Raw genomic sequence first — 17,888 nt, 5'->3', positions numbered from 1 at the left:
GGATCCCGCCCCTTCAGTGACGTGTGGCGCGCGCAGCCCGGCCGCCCCGGCAGTTGGTGCAGCGGCGGTTGGGCTGAATACGCTCGCTTCACCCCTCCCCTCCTCCGGCTCGGGCCCCCACCCCGCTGGGCCCAGCCCCAGCTCCAGCCGCAGCGGCCCCGTCCCGTGCGGGCCCGTGTCGCCCCCTCAGCCGGAGACGCCCCCGGCCGGCGGGCAGCCCGCCACCATGGAGCTGGAGGACGGTGTGGTGTATCAGGAGGAGCCCGGCGGCTCCGGGGCTGTGATGTCGGAGCGGGTGTCCGGCCTGGCCGGCTCCATCTACCGCGAGTTCGAGCGGCTCATCGGGCGCTACGACGAGGAGGTGGTCAAGGAGCTGATGCCACTGGTGGTAGCCGTGTTGGAGAACCTGGACTCGGTGTTCGCGCAGGACCAAGAGCACCAGGTGGAGCTGGAGCTGCTCCGGGACGACAACGAGCAGCTCATCACCCAGTACGAGCGAGAGAAGGCGCTGCGCAAGCACGCAGAGGAGGTGAGGCCGGCCAGAGGGGAGGGTGAGGGCCGGGCCCGAGGGCCGGGGGGTCGCGGTCCGTCTCGGAGGGGAGGCGCGCCGGCCTCCTTGGGGCAGGCCTAAGTCCGAGGCTCGTCGGAATGAGCCTGGCGGCCGAGAGGCCCCAGTACCCCCGGCCAGCATTGGACGCCCAGGGAGATGGGTGAGTGTCCTGGAGAAGAGAGTGAGATGGGGGAACCAAGGCCTGGGGAGGAAGCCACAGCCTGGCCTGAGGGTACCTGGGGTTGGCTGAGAGCGGTATTTTAGGGTATCTGCTTGCCTCTTGTAGTTTAGGGAAGTTTCCGACCACCGTGGGGTAGTCAGACGGCGTTTCAAACTTTTACCTTGGGGTGGTGGGTGGAGCGCCTTTAAACAACTGTCCTGGATATGTTACTTCCGCTGGTTCCAGTACCTTTCCTGGGGGTTGCTGCTTTGGGAAGTTAGATATCTTCCTCTTTCGGTCAGTTTCTTGATATTTTAACCCTACTGAGGAAGTTTTATTTTATGTGTTATGTGCCTTGGTTGGTACTTTGTCGACACTTAGATGTTGTATGGGAATACTCTGTAAATATGGAGAGTATACAATTTTATTTTATTGGTATACCACATCAATGCATTCTTCCTTGTCAGGTGGTAACCTTGGACAGTTCCCTTTAAAAACTATTTATAAAAAGGACGGGGAAGTGGTAGGGGGCGGGTTAAGGAGATGTGGGTGACAGTTGGCAACTCTTTTCAGAGACTGTACTTGGCTAGCTGTAAACTTTATAATACCTCAGCTTTTAACTTTAGTGACCTCGGTGCCCCAACCTTGACTTTGAGTCTTTTGGAGCTCTGGAGTGCAAGTGATGGGTCTTTAACTTCTTGAGGTGGTCAACGATTCTAGCTTTCAGGATGTGTTGGCATTGTTTCTGTGGAATTTATCTGATGCAGGTGAAGTGTCCTGTTCATGTTTGTTTCTTGGGCATCTGGCTAAATATATGGTGATAGAAGGAAGCTAAATAACTAATTATTGAAGGAATGACATACTGTCTTTCAGAAATACTTGAAAAGTTTTAACGATGTGCAGCTCATTTCCTGACACTAAATAGTACCACCGTGTAAACTTATTTTACTTAACACCATTGTATGAGGTCAAATAGTTTTTGTTTTCCTTAAGTTTAACTGCATGATGCTTTTTAGTTCTGATTTTGCGATCCATTTGTCTCAAAGGGATGCTCTTGAATTTGCCAAACAAAACTGACTTTATTTCAAAAGTATTTCCAAGTATGGAAGGAAAGGTTGGAAAAGAAAATCTAAGGATGGAATCACAATTTCCACTAGTTTACTAGTACTCTTTATGGAATGGAGCTTATGTACTACTCCTGAGATGACTTGCCATATCTTCATGCTCAGAGAGGCCCTTGCTATTTTATGGACGTACATGGGAAGACTGTGGAATTAACCGAATATACACACAGGTGAGGAACAGGCCCAGCATGATTTTATTATCGCAGATAAAAGAAATTGTTGGACTTCCCTGGTGGGTCAGTGGTTAAGAGTCTGCCTGGAAATGCAGGGGACAGAGGTTTGATCTGTGTTCTGAAAACATTCCACATGGCATGGGGCAACTAAGCCTGTGCACTTCACAACAAATGAAGCCCACACACCCTAGAGCCTGTGCTCTGCAACAAGAGAAGCCGCTGCAGTGAGAAACCTGCACGCCCCAAGGAAGAGTTGTCCCCCTTACCCAGCTCGTTGCAACTAGAGAAAGCCCACACACAGCAGCAAAGACCCAGTATAGCCATAAGTAAATAAATAATTTTAAAAAGCAAGAAATTACTCCCATCAGCCTTAAACTCCTGTCAGTTCATGTAAACATGGGCAAATGCCAGGGTCGCACGTGCCAGGAAAACCATCTGCTGCAGGTTGCAGAATCAGAAAATACAACTGACTAAGCTGCTAGATTCTGGATTATATATTAATTTCTTAAGTAAATGACATGTAAAAAGTGGATATCCAATGACTTCTTTTGTAATTTATGCTTTATCAAATATGCCAGTAAATTCTGTAATGAAACATGACCTGAGACTAAGAACATTGATGGCTGCTGCTGCTGCTGCTGCTGCTGCTAACTTGCTTCAGTCGTGTCCGACTCTGTGCGACCTTATAGACGGCAGCCCACCAGGCTCCCCCGTCCCTGGGATTCTCAAGATGACCACAAATGTAATATCATCTTGTTACCAGTTTTCATATGAGATCATAGATCAAGTTTTACCCAAGTACTCAGAAATGCAGTCTCTCTTAGGTAAATATGCAGAAATGATTCTGTGTTTAATTTTCTCTAAGTTTTGTGGCCTTTAAATAAGAAATTTAATTTTTATTATAATGATGTTACTTAATTTGAATACTTTCTGTATTTTTCTTTGCTTTAATTTGAATTTCTTGTGAGGAGTTAACCTGCTGGTTTTGAGTCTATAAAAATAGTCTGAAGAAGGGCTGATTTTATATAAATTTATAACCAGCTTCAAATGTTAGTCAAGAAATCTCATTTTATAGCTTACCACTCTCCCCTTTGGGCTCCCTGCTCCAGCCATATATATATATAGTCAAAGCTGTGGTTTTTCCTATAGTGATGTATGGATGTGAGAGCTGGACCATAAGGAAGGCTGAGCGCCGAAGAATTGATGCTTTCAAATTGTGGTGCTGGACTTGTGAGAGTCCCTTGGGCAGCAAGATCAAACCAGTCAGTCCTAAAGGAAATCAACCTTGAATATTCATTGGAAGGACTGATGCTGCGGCTCTAATACTTCGGCCACCTGATGCGAGGAACGGACTCGATAGAAAAGACCCTGATGCTGGGGAAGAATTGAGGGCTTGAGGAGAAGTGGGCAACGGAGGATGCGCGGGTAGGATGGCAGCAATGACTCAATCAACTTGAATTTGAGTGAACTCTAGGAGATAATGAAGGGCTGGAAAACCTGACATTTCTGCGGTCCATGGGGTTGCCAAGAATCGAGTATGACTTAGCGACTGAACAACAACAGTATATATTTAAAATATTTATTTATGTGTGTGCCAGATCTTAGTTGTGGCACACAAGATCTTTGACTTTATTGAGGCATGTGGGATCTAGTTCCCTGACCAGGGATGTAACCCTGGTCCCCTGCATCGGGAGCACGAAGCTTTAGCCACTGGACCACCAGGGAAGTCTCCAACCATATGTTTTTTTTTTTCCAGCTAACCAAGTACTGTCTGATGCCTTCGCCCCCTTGGCCTAGAATACTTTTCGCTCAGAGCTTCATCCTGACTAGCTCCTCACTTTTGACTCAGCTTAAATTTCGCATCTTCAGCTCAACATTTCCTGTCTACTCTATCCAGAGTAAACCTGTGAATCTATGATCTGTTAAATCTGTGTTCTGTTACATCAGTGATTAAAAAAACAATTCACAAGTTGTGTGGCACGGACCAAAAAAAAAAAAAAAAAAAATCTAGAGAAAGATGTTATTCTTGGAAAGAATATGTTAGTGTTTTTTATGTTTTTGTTTGTGTAAGTTCTAATTCTTTTAGAATAGACATGATTTGTTTTGAGTAATTAAAAAAAATTTCCGTGAAATAGACAAATGAATTAAAGGAAACTTTTCTTAAGAAATTCGTTTAAAAAATTTTTTATTGAAATATAGTTGATTTGCAGTGCTGTGTTAGTTTCAGATGTTTAGCAAAGTGATCCAGTTATACATAGGGAATTTAGTTTTGAAGTGAGAGTTTAGCATGATTGACTGGAGGGAGATTGCACATAAAAATGAAGATGTACCCTCTTCATCCTCCTTGAGTAGTAGAAGCATATATGAAGACAGAATATCTTTCCTGGGAAAAAGATGTTGTGATTTTTAGGACTACTTTTCTGTGGGTTTTTGTCTAAAATGAAGTGATTAAATGCATAGGTGAGGGATATTGCTGAGAATTTTCTAATTAACTTTTTTCCAATGAATCAGCACTTAAAGCAGTAACAATTGATGTTTTATATGAAGACTTACGGGTTTCCCTGGTAGCTCAGCTGGTAAAAAATCCGCCTGCAACGGAGACCCCAGTTCGATTCCTGGGTCAGGAAGATCCCCTGGAGAAGGGATAGGCTACCCACTCCAGTATTCGTGGGCTTCCCGGGTGGCTCAGACGGTGAAGAATTCACCTGCAATGCGGGAGACCTGGGTTTGATCCCTGGGTTGGGAAGGTCCCCTAGAGGAGGGAATGGCAATCCACTCCAGTATTCTTGCTTGGAGAATCCCCATGGACCGAGGAGCATGGCAGGCTGCAGTCCATGGGGTTGCAAAGAGTCCAACACGACTGAGCCACTAAGCACAGCACAGCATATGAAGACCTGTAATCAGAAAGAAAACCTGTTTTTCAAAAGAAAACCTTTTTTCAAAAGAAAACCTGTTTTCTTTGGAAGTCTGTGCACATGAGAGTGAATGATAAGATTTGTGGGCAGGAAGGCAGGCGTGGATATTGATGTTGTAGTTCTCACTTTTTCATAAAAATATATTATTTTTAAAAATTAAAATGTATTTATTGAGGCTGTGCCTGGTCTTAGTTGCATCATGCAGGATCTGTAATTGCAGCATGTGGGATCACACTCCCTAACGAGGGGTTGAACCAAGGCTCCCTGCATTAGGAGTGCAGAGCCTCAGCCACTGGACCACCAGGGAAGTCCCCATAAAAATATTTTATTCACAAATGCTAAGGAAATTAATTTTTTGTGTGTGAAATAATTACAGTGAAAGTTAACTTCTTCAGTAAACACTTAGAAAGGAATATTTGAAGTCTTTTCAGTTCAAGACAGGAGTGAAGAGTAATTTTGAATACTTTAGCTTATATTTGTTGAGGACTTAGGATCTTAAAAGTAGAAATTCCATATTTGCTTCAACATTAAGTTTATTTAGTTTCTTTGGCAGAGTTGTTATTTGAATTGATATTTATAATGGTTCTTTAGTTTTAATTCTGTTACTCTGGTATCAAAGGAATTTAATTTTGGGAATCCCCTGGTGGTCCAGTGGTTAGAACTCTGAGCTTCCTCTACAGGGGCAGTTTTAATTCTGTTACTCTGGTATCAAAGGAATTTAATTTTGGGAATCCCCTGGTGGTCCAGTGGTTAGAACTCTGAGCTTCCACTACAGGGGCATGGGTTTGATCCCTGGTTGTGGGGGAGGGAGGGACTAAGAGCCCCCATACTGCACAGTGAGGCAAAATAATAATAATTTAAAAGTAGGTTTTATTTCACTACAGTGGAGCAGTAGTGGAATGGTGGTTTATTTATATGCACAGATGATCTGTTAGTACAGAGCAATTTGCTGGTCCATTGAACATTTGACATGAAGTTTTCAAACCACTTGTTCAGTGTTTTTTTATTTTAATCTTATTTATTTATGTTCAGCTGTGCTGGGTGTTTGTTGTTGCATGGACTTAACTCTCATTGTGGTGAGGCGGGGCGGGGGGCGCTATTCTCTAGTTGTGGTGTGCAGGCCTCTCGTTGTCCTGGCTTCTTTTGTCATGGAGCATGGGCTCTAGGACGTGTGGACTTCAGTAGTTTTGGCTCCTGGGCTCTAGAGCACAGGCTCAGTAGTTGGGGCACACAGGCATAGCTGTTCTGTGGCATGTGGGATCTTCCTGCATCAGGGATCGAACCCATATCTCCTTCATCAGCAGGGAGAATCTTTTCCATGGAGCCACCAAGGAAGGTAAGCTAAGGAATCCAAGAAATCCAGTGGTTTTTAAAACCAGTATCTTGTGGTATCGTTAGGGAACTAAAGATTTTTGGTCCAAGGATAATTGAGGTGTTGACTTCATTTCTCACTTGGTTTAGTTACAGCAAGGGTCAACAGCTTTTTGGACTGTTACATCTTAACTTCTTTAAACCTAAATTTTAGAATGCTCAAAATACACTTTAGTGCTTCATTGATGTCTGTATACGCAAATGAATTTATACATAAAACTAGTACATTTTTAAAATACATATTTTCATATTTTGAAAATACCTTTTTTCTTTTGCTGAACTATTGAAATAAGCTTCACACTGCCCCTTGTCAGAGTGGATAGGTCCTTGCCCCTGTCAGTCCCTACTTCCAGGCACTTTCTGAAATGAACAATCTGTTTGTTCTTCAGGGGATGGTGCTTACGTTGATGAGAGGGTGTGTATATCACCTTTTGAAATGGTAATTAGAGATAATTATTGTTTAGCTATTAAGATAGATCTTACCATTTACCTTCAGGATTTCTTAGTGGCTCAGATGGTAAAGAATCTGCCTGCAGCAGGAGACCCAGGTTTGATCCCTGGGTCAGGAAGATCCCATGGAGAAGGGACTTGCAACCCACTCTAGTATTCTTGCCTGGAAAATTCTGTGGACATAGGAGCCTGGCAGGCTAGTCTATGGGGTCGCAAAGAGTCAGACACAACTGAGCAACCAACAGTTTACCATTTACCTTCCAGAGATTTCTGAATTTAAGTATCTATTATGTGTCCCTGGGATAGTGACATTCACATTTTACTTATTTAAAATCACAAAAGAGACTATGAAAATGTCTAAGGTACCAGGATGGATTCGTTGAGTAAAAACTACTTACTAGATTACTGTGGTATATGCCACAGGTTACTGATCCAATTCTGTGCCTGTGTTTGGTGAGTGAGTTTCTTGGATTCCTTAGTTTAACTACACACTACATACTTAAATACTTTTGGTTCCCAGGAGAACTAGTATTAGAATAATGTAGCCAAATACATTTTCTTTTGTTCCCTTGACTAATGGTTGAGTTATTTTAAAAACACCTTTTTTTTTTTTTGCTGTGCTCAGTGCTTACAATGAATGTAGCTATTACCTAAATTTCTAGGTTGAGATAAGAAATATCAACATAGAAGCAGTTTAATAATGTATGTAATGTGTCTATCAAAAAAGCTGATATTTAAAAATATATGTGTGCAAATTCTATACATTTTGAAATTTTGGCCAGTGATGTTTAGTTATTAGCTTCAGTACAAGGCCGTGGAATTCACTTAAGACTTCTGGAGCCTACATACAGACTGAAAGTGAGGGGATAGGAAAAAGTATCCATGCAAATGGAAATAAAAGAAAGCTGGAGTAGCAGTACTCATATCAGACAAAATAGATTTCAAAATAAAGAATGTTACAAGAGACAAAGAAGGATACTATATAATGATCAAAAAATCAATCCAAGAAGAAGATATAACAATTGTATATATGTATATGTGTGCATGCAACATAGGAATACCTCAGTATCTAAGGCAAATACTACCAGTTGTAAAGGAAAAATCAACAGAAACACAATAATTTGGGGGGATTTTAATAACTCACTCTTATCAAGAAACAGATCATGCACACAGAAAATCAGGAAACACAGGCCTTATATGACACATTAGATCAGATGGACTTTACTGATCTTTAAAGAATATTCCATCTGAAAGCTGCTAAATACACTTTCTTCTCAAGTGCACACGAAACATTCTCCAGGACAGATCATATCTTGGGCCACAAATCAAGCTTCAATAACTTTAAGAAAATTGAAATTATATCAAGCATCTTATCTGACCACAATGCTATGGGATTAGAAATCAATTACAGGGGAAGAAACTAAAAAAAACACACAAACACGTGGAGGCTAAACATATGTCACTGAACAGCTAATGGATCACTAAAGAAATCAAAGAGGAAATAAAAAAAAAAGCTAGAGACAAATGACAACAAAAACATGGTGGTCTGACACTTTTGGGATACAGCAAAAGGAGTTCTAAGAGGGACATTTATAGCAATACCATCTTACCTTAGGAAACAAGAAATATCTCAAATAAACAGACTAACCTTACTCCTAAAGCAACTAGAGAAAGAGGAACAAAGCCCAAAGTTAGTAGAAGGAAAAAAATTACACAAAAATCAGAGCAGAAATAAATAAAGATGAAAACAGTAGCAAAGATCAATGAAATTAAAAGCTGATTCTTTAAGAAGATAAGCAAAATTGATAAACCTGTAGCCAGACTCATCAAGAAAAAAGAGGACTCAAATCAATAAAACTAGAAATGAAAAAGGAGAAGTTACAGCTGACAACACAGAAATACAAAGGATCGTAAGACACTACTGCAAACAACTATATGCCAATAAAATGGACCGCCTAGAAGGAATGGACAGATTCTTAGGTACAGCCTTCCAAGACTGGACCAAGAAGAAATAGAAAATGTCAACAGATGATTCACAAGTACTGAAATTGAAACAGTAGTTAAATTTCCAACAAACAAAAGTTAGAAGGCTTCACAGGTGAATTCTATCAGACATTTAGAGAAGAGTTAACACCTATCCTTCTGAAACTGTTATAAAAAAATTGCAGAGGAAGGAATACTGCCATGCTCATTCTATGAGGCTACCATCAGCCTGATTCCAAAAACAAAGATATTACAAGAAAAGATTATAGGCCAATTATACTGATGGAGAAGGGGATGACAGAGGGTGAGATGGTTGGATGGCATCACTGACTCGATGGACACAAGCTTGAGCAGGCTCTGGAAGTTGTTGATAAACAGGGAAGCCTGATGTGCTGGAGGCCATGAGGGTCGCAAAGAGTTGGACACAACTGAGAAACTGAACTGAACTGATACTGATAAATATAGATGCAAAAATCCTTAGCAAAATACTAGCAAACTGAATTCAACAATACATTAAAAGAGTCATTCACCATGATCAAGTGGGATTTATCCCAGAGATGCAAGGATTCTTCAGTATCCACAAATCAGTGTGATACACCACATTAACAAAGTGAGAATAAAAAGAAAGCATATGATCATTTCAGTAGATGCAGAAAAAGCTTTCGATAAAATCCAACATCCATTTATGATAAGAGCTCTCTAGAAAGTGGGAATAGAGGCCATAATAAAGGCCACATATGACAAACCCATTGCTAACATCATTCTCAGTGGTGAAAAGCTGAATTCATTGCTTCTAAGATTGGGAACAAGGCAAGAATGTCCATTGTCACCATTTTTATTCAACATAGTTTTGGAAGTCCTAGCCACGGCAATCAAAGAAGAAAAAGAAGTAAAAATAATATAAATTGGAAAAGAAGTAGTACAATTGTTACAGTTTGAAGTATACATGGTACTATACACAGAACATCCTAAAGATGCTACCAGAAAAACACTAGGGCTCATCAGTGAATTTTGTAAAGTCGTAGGACTCAAAATTAATATGCACATCTCTTGCATTTCTATATACTAACATCAAAAGATCAGAAAGAAAAAGCAAGGAAGCAATCTCATTTACCATCACATCCAAAAGAATGTAATACCTGGAAATAAACCTACTTAAGGAGTCCAAAGACTTGTATTCTGAAAAGTATAAGACACTGATGAAAGTAGTTGGAGATAGCACAAACAGATGGAAGGATATACTGTGTTTTGGGATTGGAAGAATCAATATTGTCAAAATGACTATACTTCCTAAGGTGATCTTTAGATTTAATGCAATTTATATCAAATTATCACTGACACTTTTCACAGAACTAGAACAAAAAATTCTAAAATTTATATGGAAACACAAAAGACCCCAAATAGCCAAAGCAATCCTGAGAAATAAAAGTGAATCTGGAGAAATCAGGGTCCCGACTTCAGACTTGCCAGGTGGCATCAGTGGTAAAGAACCTGCCTGCCAGTGCAGGAGACATAAGAGATGTGTGTTTGATCCCTGAGTCGGGAAGATTCCGGGAGGAGGGCATGGCAGCTCACTCTAATATTGTTGCCTGGAGAATGGCATGGACAGAGGAGCCTGGCAGCTACAGTCCCTGGAGTCGCAGAGAGTCGGACAAGACTGAAGTGACTCAAAACGACTTCAAACTATACTATAACGGTATAGTAATCAAGAGTATGGTACTGGCACAAAAACAAATATAGACCAGTGAAACAAGATAAAATGCCCAGAAATAAACACACACACACCCATGGTCAGTTCAGTTCAGTCACTCAGTCGTGTCTGACCTTTGTGACCCCATGGGGTGCAGCATGCCAGGCTTCCCTGTCCATCACCAACTCCTGGAGCCTGCTCAAGCACATGTCCATCGAGTTGGTGATGCCATCCAACCATCTCATCCTTTGTCTTGCCCTTTTCCTCCTGCCTTCAGTCTTTTCCAGCATCAGGGTCTTTTCCAGTGAGTCAGTTCTTTGCATCAGGTAGCCAAAGTATTGGCGTTTCAGCTTCAGCATCAGTCCTTCCAATGAATATTCAGGACTGATTTCCTTTAGGATGGACTGGTTGGATCTCCTTGCAGTCCAAGGGACTCTCAAGAGTCTTCTCCAACACCACAGTTCAAAAGCATTAATTCTTTGGCTCTCAGCTTTTTTTATAGTCCAACTTTCACATCCATACATGACTACTGGAAAAACCATAGCTTTGACTAGATGGACCTTTGTTGGTAGAGTAATGTGTCTACTTTTTAATATGCTGTCTAGGTTGGTCATAGCTTTTCTTCCAAGGAGCAAGTATCTTTTAATTTCATGGCTACAGTCACCATCTGTAGTGATTTTGGAGCTCAAAAAATAAAGTCTGTCACTTTCCATTGTTTTCCTGTTTATTTGCCATTAAATGATGGAACTGGATGCCATGATCTTAGTTTTTTGAATGGTGAGTTCTAAGCCAACTTTTTCACTCTCCTCTTTCACTTTCATCAAGAGGTTCTTTAGTAGTTCTTCACTTTCTGCCATAAGGGTGGTGTCATCTGCATATCTGAGGTTATGGATATTTCTCCCAGCAATCTTGATTCCAGCTTGTGCTTCATCCAGCCTGGCATTTTGCATGATGTATTCTGCATATAAGTTAAATAAGCATGGTGACAGTATACAGCCGTGACATACTCCTTTCCCTATTTGGAACCAGTCTGTTGTTCCATGTCTGGTTCTAACTGTTGCTTCTTGACCTGCATACGTATTTCTCAGGAAGCAGGTCAGGTGGTCTGGTAGTCCCATCTCTTGAAGAAATTTCCAGTTTATTGTGATCCACACAGTCAAAAGCTTTGGCGTAGTCAATAAAGCAGAAGTAGATGTTTTTCTGGAACTCTTGCTTTTTTCATGATCCAACGGATGTTGGCAATTTGAACTCTTGTTTCTCTGCCTTTTCTAAATCCAGCTTGAACATCTGGAAGTTCACGGTTCACGTACTGTTGAAGCCTGGATTGGAGAAATTTTGAGCATTATTTTGCTGGTGTGTGAGATGAGTACAACTGTACGATAGTTTGAACATTCTTCAGCACTGCCTTTCTTTGGGATTGGAATGAAAACTGACCTTTTCCAGTCCTGTGGCCACTGCTGAGTTTTCCAAATTTGCTGGCACATTGAGTGCTGCACTCTCACAGCATTATCTTTTAGGATTTGAAATAGCTCAACTCGAATTCCATCACTTCCACTAACTTTGTGGAGTGATGCTTCCTAAGGTCCACTTAACTTCAGACTTCAGGATGCCTGGCTCTAGGTGAGTGACCACACAATCATGGTTATCTGAGTCGTGAAGATCTTTTTTGTATAGTTCTGTGTATTCTTGCCACGTCTTCTCAATTATCCTCAGCTTCTGTTAGGTCCATACCATTTCTGTCCTTTATTGTCCCATCTTTTCATGAAATGTTCTCTTGGTATCTCCAGTTTTCTTGAAGAGATCTTTAGTTTTTCCCATTCTATTGTTTCCCTCTATTTCTTTGTATTGATCACCGAAAAAGGCTTTCTTATCTCTCCTTGCTATTCAGTTAGTGGTCACTTAGTCTATAGACAAAGGAGGCGAGGATATACAGTGGAGAAAAGACAGTCTCTTCAACAAATGGTGGGGGGGGGAACTGGACAGTTACATGTAAAATAATGAGATTAGAGCATTCTCTTAACACCATACACAAAAATAAAATGGATCAAATTCTTAAATGTAAGGAAATCAATTGGAAGGACTGATGCTGAAGCTCCAATACTTTGGCCACCTGATGTGAAGAGCCGACTCAGTGGAGAAGCCCCTGATGTTGGGAAAGATCGAAGGCAAAAGGAGAAGAAGGTGGCAGAGGATGAGATTGTTAGATAGGTCACCGATTCAACAGACATGAGTCTGATCAAGCTCCAGGAGATAGGAAGGACAGGGAAGCCTGTCCTTGAGATCACAAAGAGTTGGACACAACTTAGTGACTGAACAGCAACAACAAATTTTATACACACACACACACATACACACAACATGTATACATACACATATTTTTACATTGTGAACCATTTCAAAGTACATTGCAGATGTTATGACACTTGGCCCTTCAGTACTTAAAGTACTTATCCTAAAAATTAAAGGATTCTACCATATAGTCACAATTTTATTTACATAGGAGAACATTTTCTAATATCTAGTATTCCATTTGAGTTTGTGTTTTGCTTTTTTTTTTCTGTACTGCATAGCATATGGGATGTTAGTTTTCCAACCAGGGATTGAACCCACACCCTCTGCACTGGAAGTGCAGAGTCTTAACCACTGGACTACCAGGGAGGTCTGTGAATTCATTTTTTAGAGCAGAGCATATGTCAGTTATAGAGATGAGCAAGTTAATGTTTTTATAGTGAACTAATGGCACTCATCTGGAAAGGAAGAAATTATTGCAGTTTAACTACTTTTCTATAAATAGAAATTTAAACCTGAGTTCTACAAAGCAGTTAAAATTGTCTCAATTTTTTTAAGATTATAGTATAAAAGTATAATGGATCATTTTTCCCCTTTTAAGCTTTGAAATGCAGAAATTGAGAAACTGCTGCTACTGCTTCTAAAACGCTTCAGTCGTGTCCAACTCTGTGCGACCCCATAGACGGCAGCCCACCAGGCTCCCCCGTCCCTGGGATTCTCCAGGCAAGAACACTGGAGTGGGTTGCCATTTCCTTCTCCAATGCATGAAAGTGAAAAGTGAAAGTGAAGTCGCTCAGTCGTGTCCGACTCTTAGCGACCCCACGGACTGCAGCCCACCAGGCTCCTCTGTCCATGGGACTCTCCAGGCAAGAGTACTGGAGTGGGGTGCCATTGCCTTCTCCAAATTGAGAAACTACCCTCCATTTAATGTTATCTCTGGCAACTTTTTTTTAAGTCTTACATATATTTTAGGATACCTTGTTTCTGATTGCTGACCTGCTCCACTAGGATTATAGAGCCTAAGAAGAATTTTTTCCTTGTAATTTGTGCTTCCGCTGATTAGATCCTCTATAGGGGATGGATTTAGGATTTTTGTGTTTCTCAGTTCTGTTACTATGCTTTAAATAAAATGTTTTTTCTTTTAAAATCTTGGTGTTTTTTTTTGTTTTTGTTTTTTTTAATTTATTTTTTGGCCACACCAGGAAGCACGTGGGATCTTAGTTTCTCGGCCAAGATAGAAGCCATGCCCCCTGCATTGGAAGCACAGAGTCATAATCACTGAACTGCCAGGGAAGTCCCTAAAATGTATTTTTACTTGCTTTTTCTGCAGGTATTTTTTTAAGGGCTGAGAGGAATCTCCATAATCTTTTAGTTCTTCTCTATCCCATTCCCATAGGGAGATAAACAGGACACATGAATGATCAGAAAAAAGAAATATTTATTGAGCCAGGCAGTATTCTAGACTCTGGGAATGTGTCCACAAACAGATCAGACAAGAAAAGTAGCCCTTCCTTTCTTACAGTTTATATTGTAATAACAAACCAGTTAATTACAGATTGTGATAGGTGTTACACAGGAAATAAAGGTGAGGTGATACAGAGTAAAGAGGCAGGCATGTTAGATAGAACAAACAAGTTTATAAAAGGTTAAGCAGTCCATCTCGTTATTTAGATAGGTAGAGTCATTATTTAGATATGAAATGTTAGGCATAATAGAATTTCTCCTCCTTATATTCTTGAAAATTCACAAAAGTGATGGGAATTTCCTGGCACTAAGTGGATAGAACTCCATGTTTTCACTGCAGAGGCACAGGTTTGATCCCTAGTAGGAGGACCAAGTTCTGTGTAGCTCAACCAAAAAACAAAAACCAAAAAGAAGAAAAAAATAAGTAAGAAAATTCACAAAAGTGAAAAACACTCTCAGATGTCTTCTGTTTTCTGTCTTACTCCTCATACTTAGCAACATTTGTCTCTTTTGGTCACTCATTCTGTAAGAAACATTATATTTTGGTTCTCTAATTTTGAAATCTCTTGGTTTTCCTCTTGCTTATCTGTGGATTCTTCTTACTCTCGTTAGCATTATTCTTTGGTGCTTTTTCTAAGATCCCCTTAAGTTCTCACTCTGTATGCTGCCTAGCCCATATGATCCATTCTGAGCAGTTCGGTGACCATTTTGCTGACTATTGCAAAATGTGTATCTCATTCATTCATTTAACAGATATTTACTGAAGGCCAGCTGTGTGCCTAGTACTGTGGCTATTGGGATACAGTGGTGAGTAAAACAAAATTCTTTCTTCATGGAGCTGATAGCTTACTAAGAACAGCCTTTTAAGTCCAGATCTCTCTCTCTCTGGGGTTTCAGATACATATTACTGTTGCTTATTGGACATGAATGTCTCCCAACATGTCCAAAACTGAACTTACCTCACAAGCTTGCTTTGCTCATTCTCTTCCTGAGTGGATACCACTGTCTACCTAGCCAGAAGCCAGGTCATCATTCTTAACTGTTCTCTCTCCTTCATCCCTATTGCTGCCTTCTTTTGTTTTCAACTCCTAAATATATCTGGAATCTCTTTACTTTTCAAAACTATTTTTACTACTCTGAAAGTAATGCTTACTACTCTGAAGAGCCGGAGCTTCTTTCATTCTAACTGGATATGAGGTCTGGCACATAAGAAATACCCTTTGAATATTTCTGAATAAATAAATGGGCAACTCAAACGGTCCCATAAATGATCTATTTGTATCCTGTATTGCCGACCTACACACTGTCCATCACACCATGCCTGGATCTCTCCAAAATGGATATCTGATCCGATCGTTTCCACACTTAAAAGCCTTTAGTGGATATGTCTAAAATCTGTTCTTGAATTGACTAAAGTTCCTAACATACATGGCCTTGTAGTCTGGCTGCTTCTGACTTCACTAGTCTAATCTTTTCCTTTTAGAGCCATACTGAACACCCTTGAGTTTGTTATGTAAAAGGTAGTTTCTTCAGGCCTTCTTAAAAGCTGCCTCTTTGCATGGCACTCTATTTCTCTTTTATTGCCTGGCTACCATTATTCATGTTTCAGGTTTCAATTCTGGAATGCCTTTTATGACACTGAAGTATGGGTTGTACCCATTTCATATCTTCTCATAGCATACTCTCCTCCTTTCATAGTACTTTCAGTGTTGTGTTTGACTAACCTATTGCTTTAATTCTCCCACTAAATTACTGGGGTGCAGTAGGTACTAGATATTTTTTGTTTGGTTGGATGGTGGATAGATAAATATACTAGAGGTCAATTGCTGAGGCTAGCTATTTAAAATTCTCTTTTGTGCATTCAAGTTATTGTCCTTATTTACTGCTGGTACCAAGTTATTCTACAACTTCCAGAAAGTTCTTCAGTGAGTCCTTTGACTTAGGCATATACAGAAAAACTGACTTCTCCTAAGTATAGTTATTACGGACACTTTGGCTACATTGTCCTATACATACTAGATATTCTAGAAATATTTAGGCATTTAAAAAATTGAAATATTAAGATCACTGAAACTGTTGTCAGAATATTGTAGACTACTTAAAAATCATGTTAGCACCATGATTCTCTCTCTCTCTGTCTCTCTCTCTCTTTTTTTTTTAACTGTTCCGCACAGCTTGAAGGATCTTAGTTCCCCAGCGAGGAATTGGACCTGTGCCCCCTGAAGTGGGAACATAGAGTCGTAACCACTGGACCGCCAGGGAATTCCTTCTCTGATTGTTTTTGTGGTTGTTATTTTGTTAGGGTTTTTTTCTTTGTCTAAGTTTTTCCTCACAGTAGGAAGTTTAGAAATAGAGGGTGCTGGCATCAAAGTCCAGGCCAAGACTCTGGACTTCTTACAGTATACCTCATGGTTAAAAATTAATATTCAGAAGTCTGGGCATCGAGGCTGCTTTCAAGAGAAAAAGAGAGAAGAGGCGGTGTCAGCCACTTCTGTTCTCTCTTAGTCTGCTCAGGCTGCTATAACAAAAATACCATAGGTTGAGTGGCTTTAACAACAAATATTTATTTCCACTGTTCTAAAACCTGGGAAGTCCAAGGTCATTATGCTGACAGATTCAGAGTCTGATGAGAACCCTTTGCCTGGTTCGTAGATGGCTGTAGTTTTCTCACTGTATCCTCATAGGAAAGAAGGCTCTGATTGCTTTGTAATTAGTTTTAGCCACAAATATCTATTTCTAAGTTACTGATTGAAAATTTCTTCTAGCTGAATAAAATTTCCACACAAATGATGGTTAAGTGCCAACCCTTAATTTTAACTATCGCTTCAGTTCAGTTCAGTTCAGTCACTCAGTCGTGTCCGACTCTTTGCGACCCCATGAATAGCAGCACTCCAGGCCTCCCTGTCCATCACCAACTCCTGGAGTTCACTTAAACTCATGTCCATTAAGTTGGTGATGCCATCCAGCCATCTCAGGCTTAGAATTTTTTGATGGATATTTCTAATTAGGATATAGCAGTAGTACCCTATAGTAACAAATGAACTGTTTAGTAAAAAAAAATTGATGTGTTTTGAAGAAAAGTTTAGAATCCACCTGCAGTGCAGGAGCTGCGGGCTTGATCTTTGGGTTGGGAAGTTCCCCTGGAGAAGGAAATGGCAACCCACTCCAGTATTCTTCCCTGGAAAATCCTCTGAACAGAGGAGCCTGGCAGACTGTGGTCCATGGGGTCCCAAAAGAGTTGAACATGATTTAGCGACTAAGCATACACTTATACTATGAAGAATAGTGAACTTTTATTTCAGGAGATGGCAAGAGTGAACATAGACATTTTAGCAGTTGGTGAACTAAAATGGATGGGAATGGGGGAATTTAATTCATATGACCATTAAATCTACTTCTGTGGGCAAGAATTCCTTAGAATAAATGGAGTAGTCCTCATAGTCAATAAAAGAGTCCAAAATGCAGTACTTGGATGCAGTCTCAAAAACGACAGAATGAGCTGTGTTTGTTTCCAAGGAAACCATTCAGCATCACACTAGTCCAAGACTGTGCCCCAACCACTAAAGCCAATGAAGTTGAACAGTTCTGTGAAGACCTACAAGACCTACTAGTTGTTGTTGTTCACACACTCAATTGTGTCCCAACTCTTTGTGACCCCACAGACTGCAGCAAGCCAGGCTTGCCTGTCCTTCACTATCTCCTGGAGCTTGCTCAAACTC

At 40.6% G+C, this 17,888-nt stretch overlaps 1 protein-coding gene across 4 annotated transcripts in view; it reads left to right on the top strand.

Annotated features, from left to right (window-relative positions):
- Positions 1-17,888, top strand: part of SPAG9 (sperm associated antigen 9) — a 151,045-nt gene continuing 133,157 nt past the window's right edge. For 3 of the 4 annotated variants that reach the window (XM_055576219.1, XM_055576218.1, XM_055576215.1), the window contains exon 1: positions 1-529. In XM_055576219.1, the coding sequence (XP_055432194.1) occupies positions 227-529 (303 nt within the window). In that variant the 5' untranslated portion in view covers positions 1-226. The remainder of the gene's footprint in view (positions 530-17,888) is intronic. The other variant, XM_055576217.1, reaches the window with a different exon arrangement.

This window comes from Bubalus kerabau, chromosome 4 (assembly GCF_029407905.1).
Source record: "Bubalus kerabau isolate K-KA32 ecotype Philippines breed swamp buffalo chromosome 4, PCC_UOA_SB_1v2, whole genome shotgun sequence".
Lineage (NCBI taxonomy): Eukaryota > Metazoa > Chordata > Mammalia > Artiodactyla > Bovidae > Bubalus > Bubalus kerabau.
Note: the sequence above shows the minus strand (reverse complement) of the source record. Positions and strands in the feature narration are given on the sequence as shown.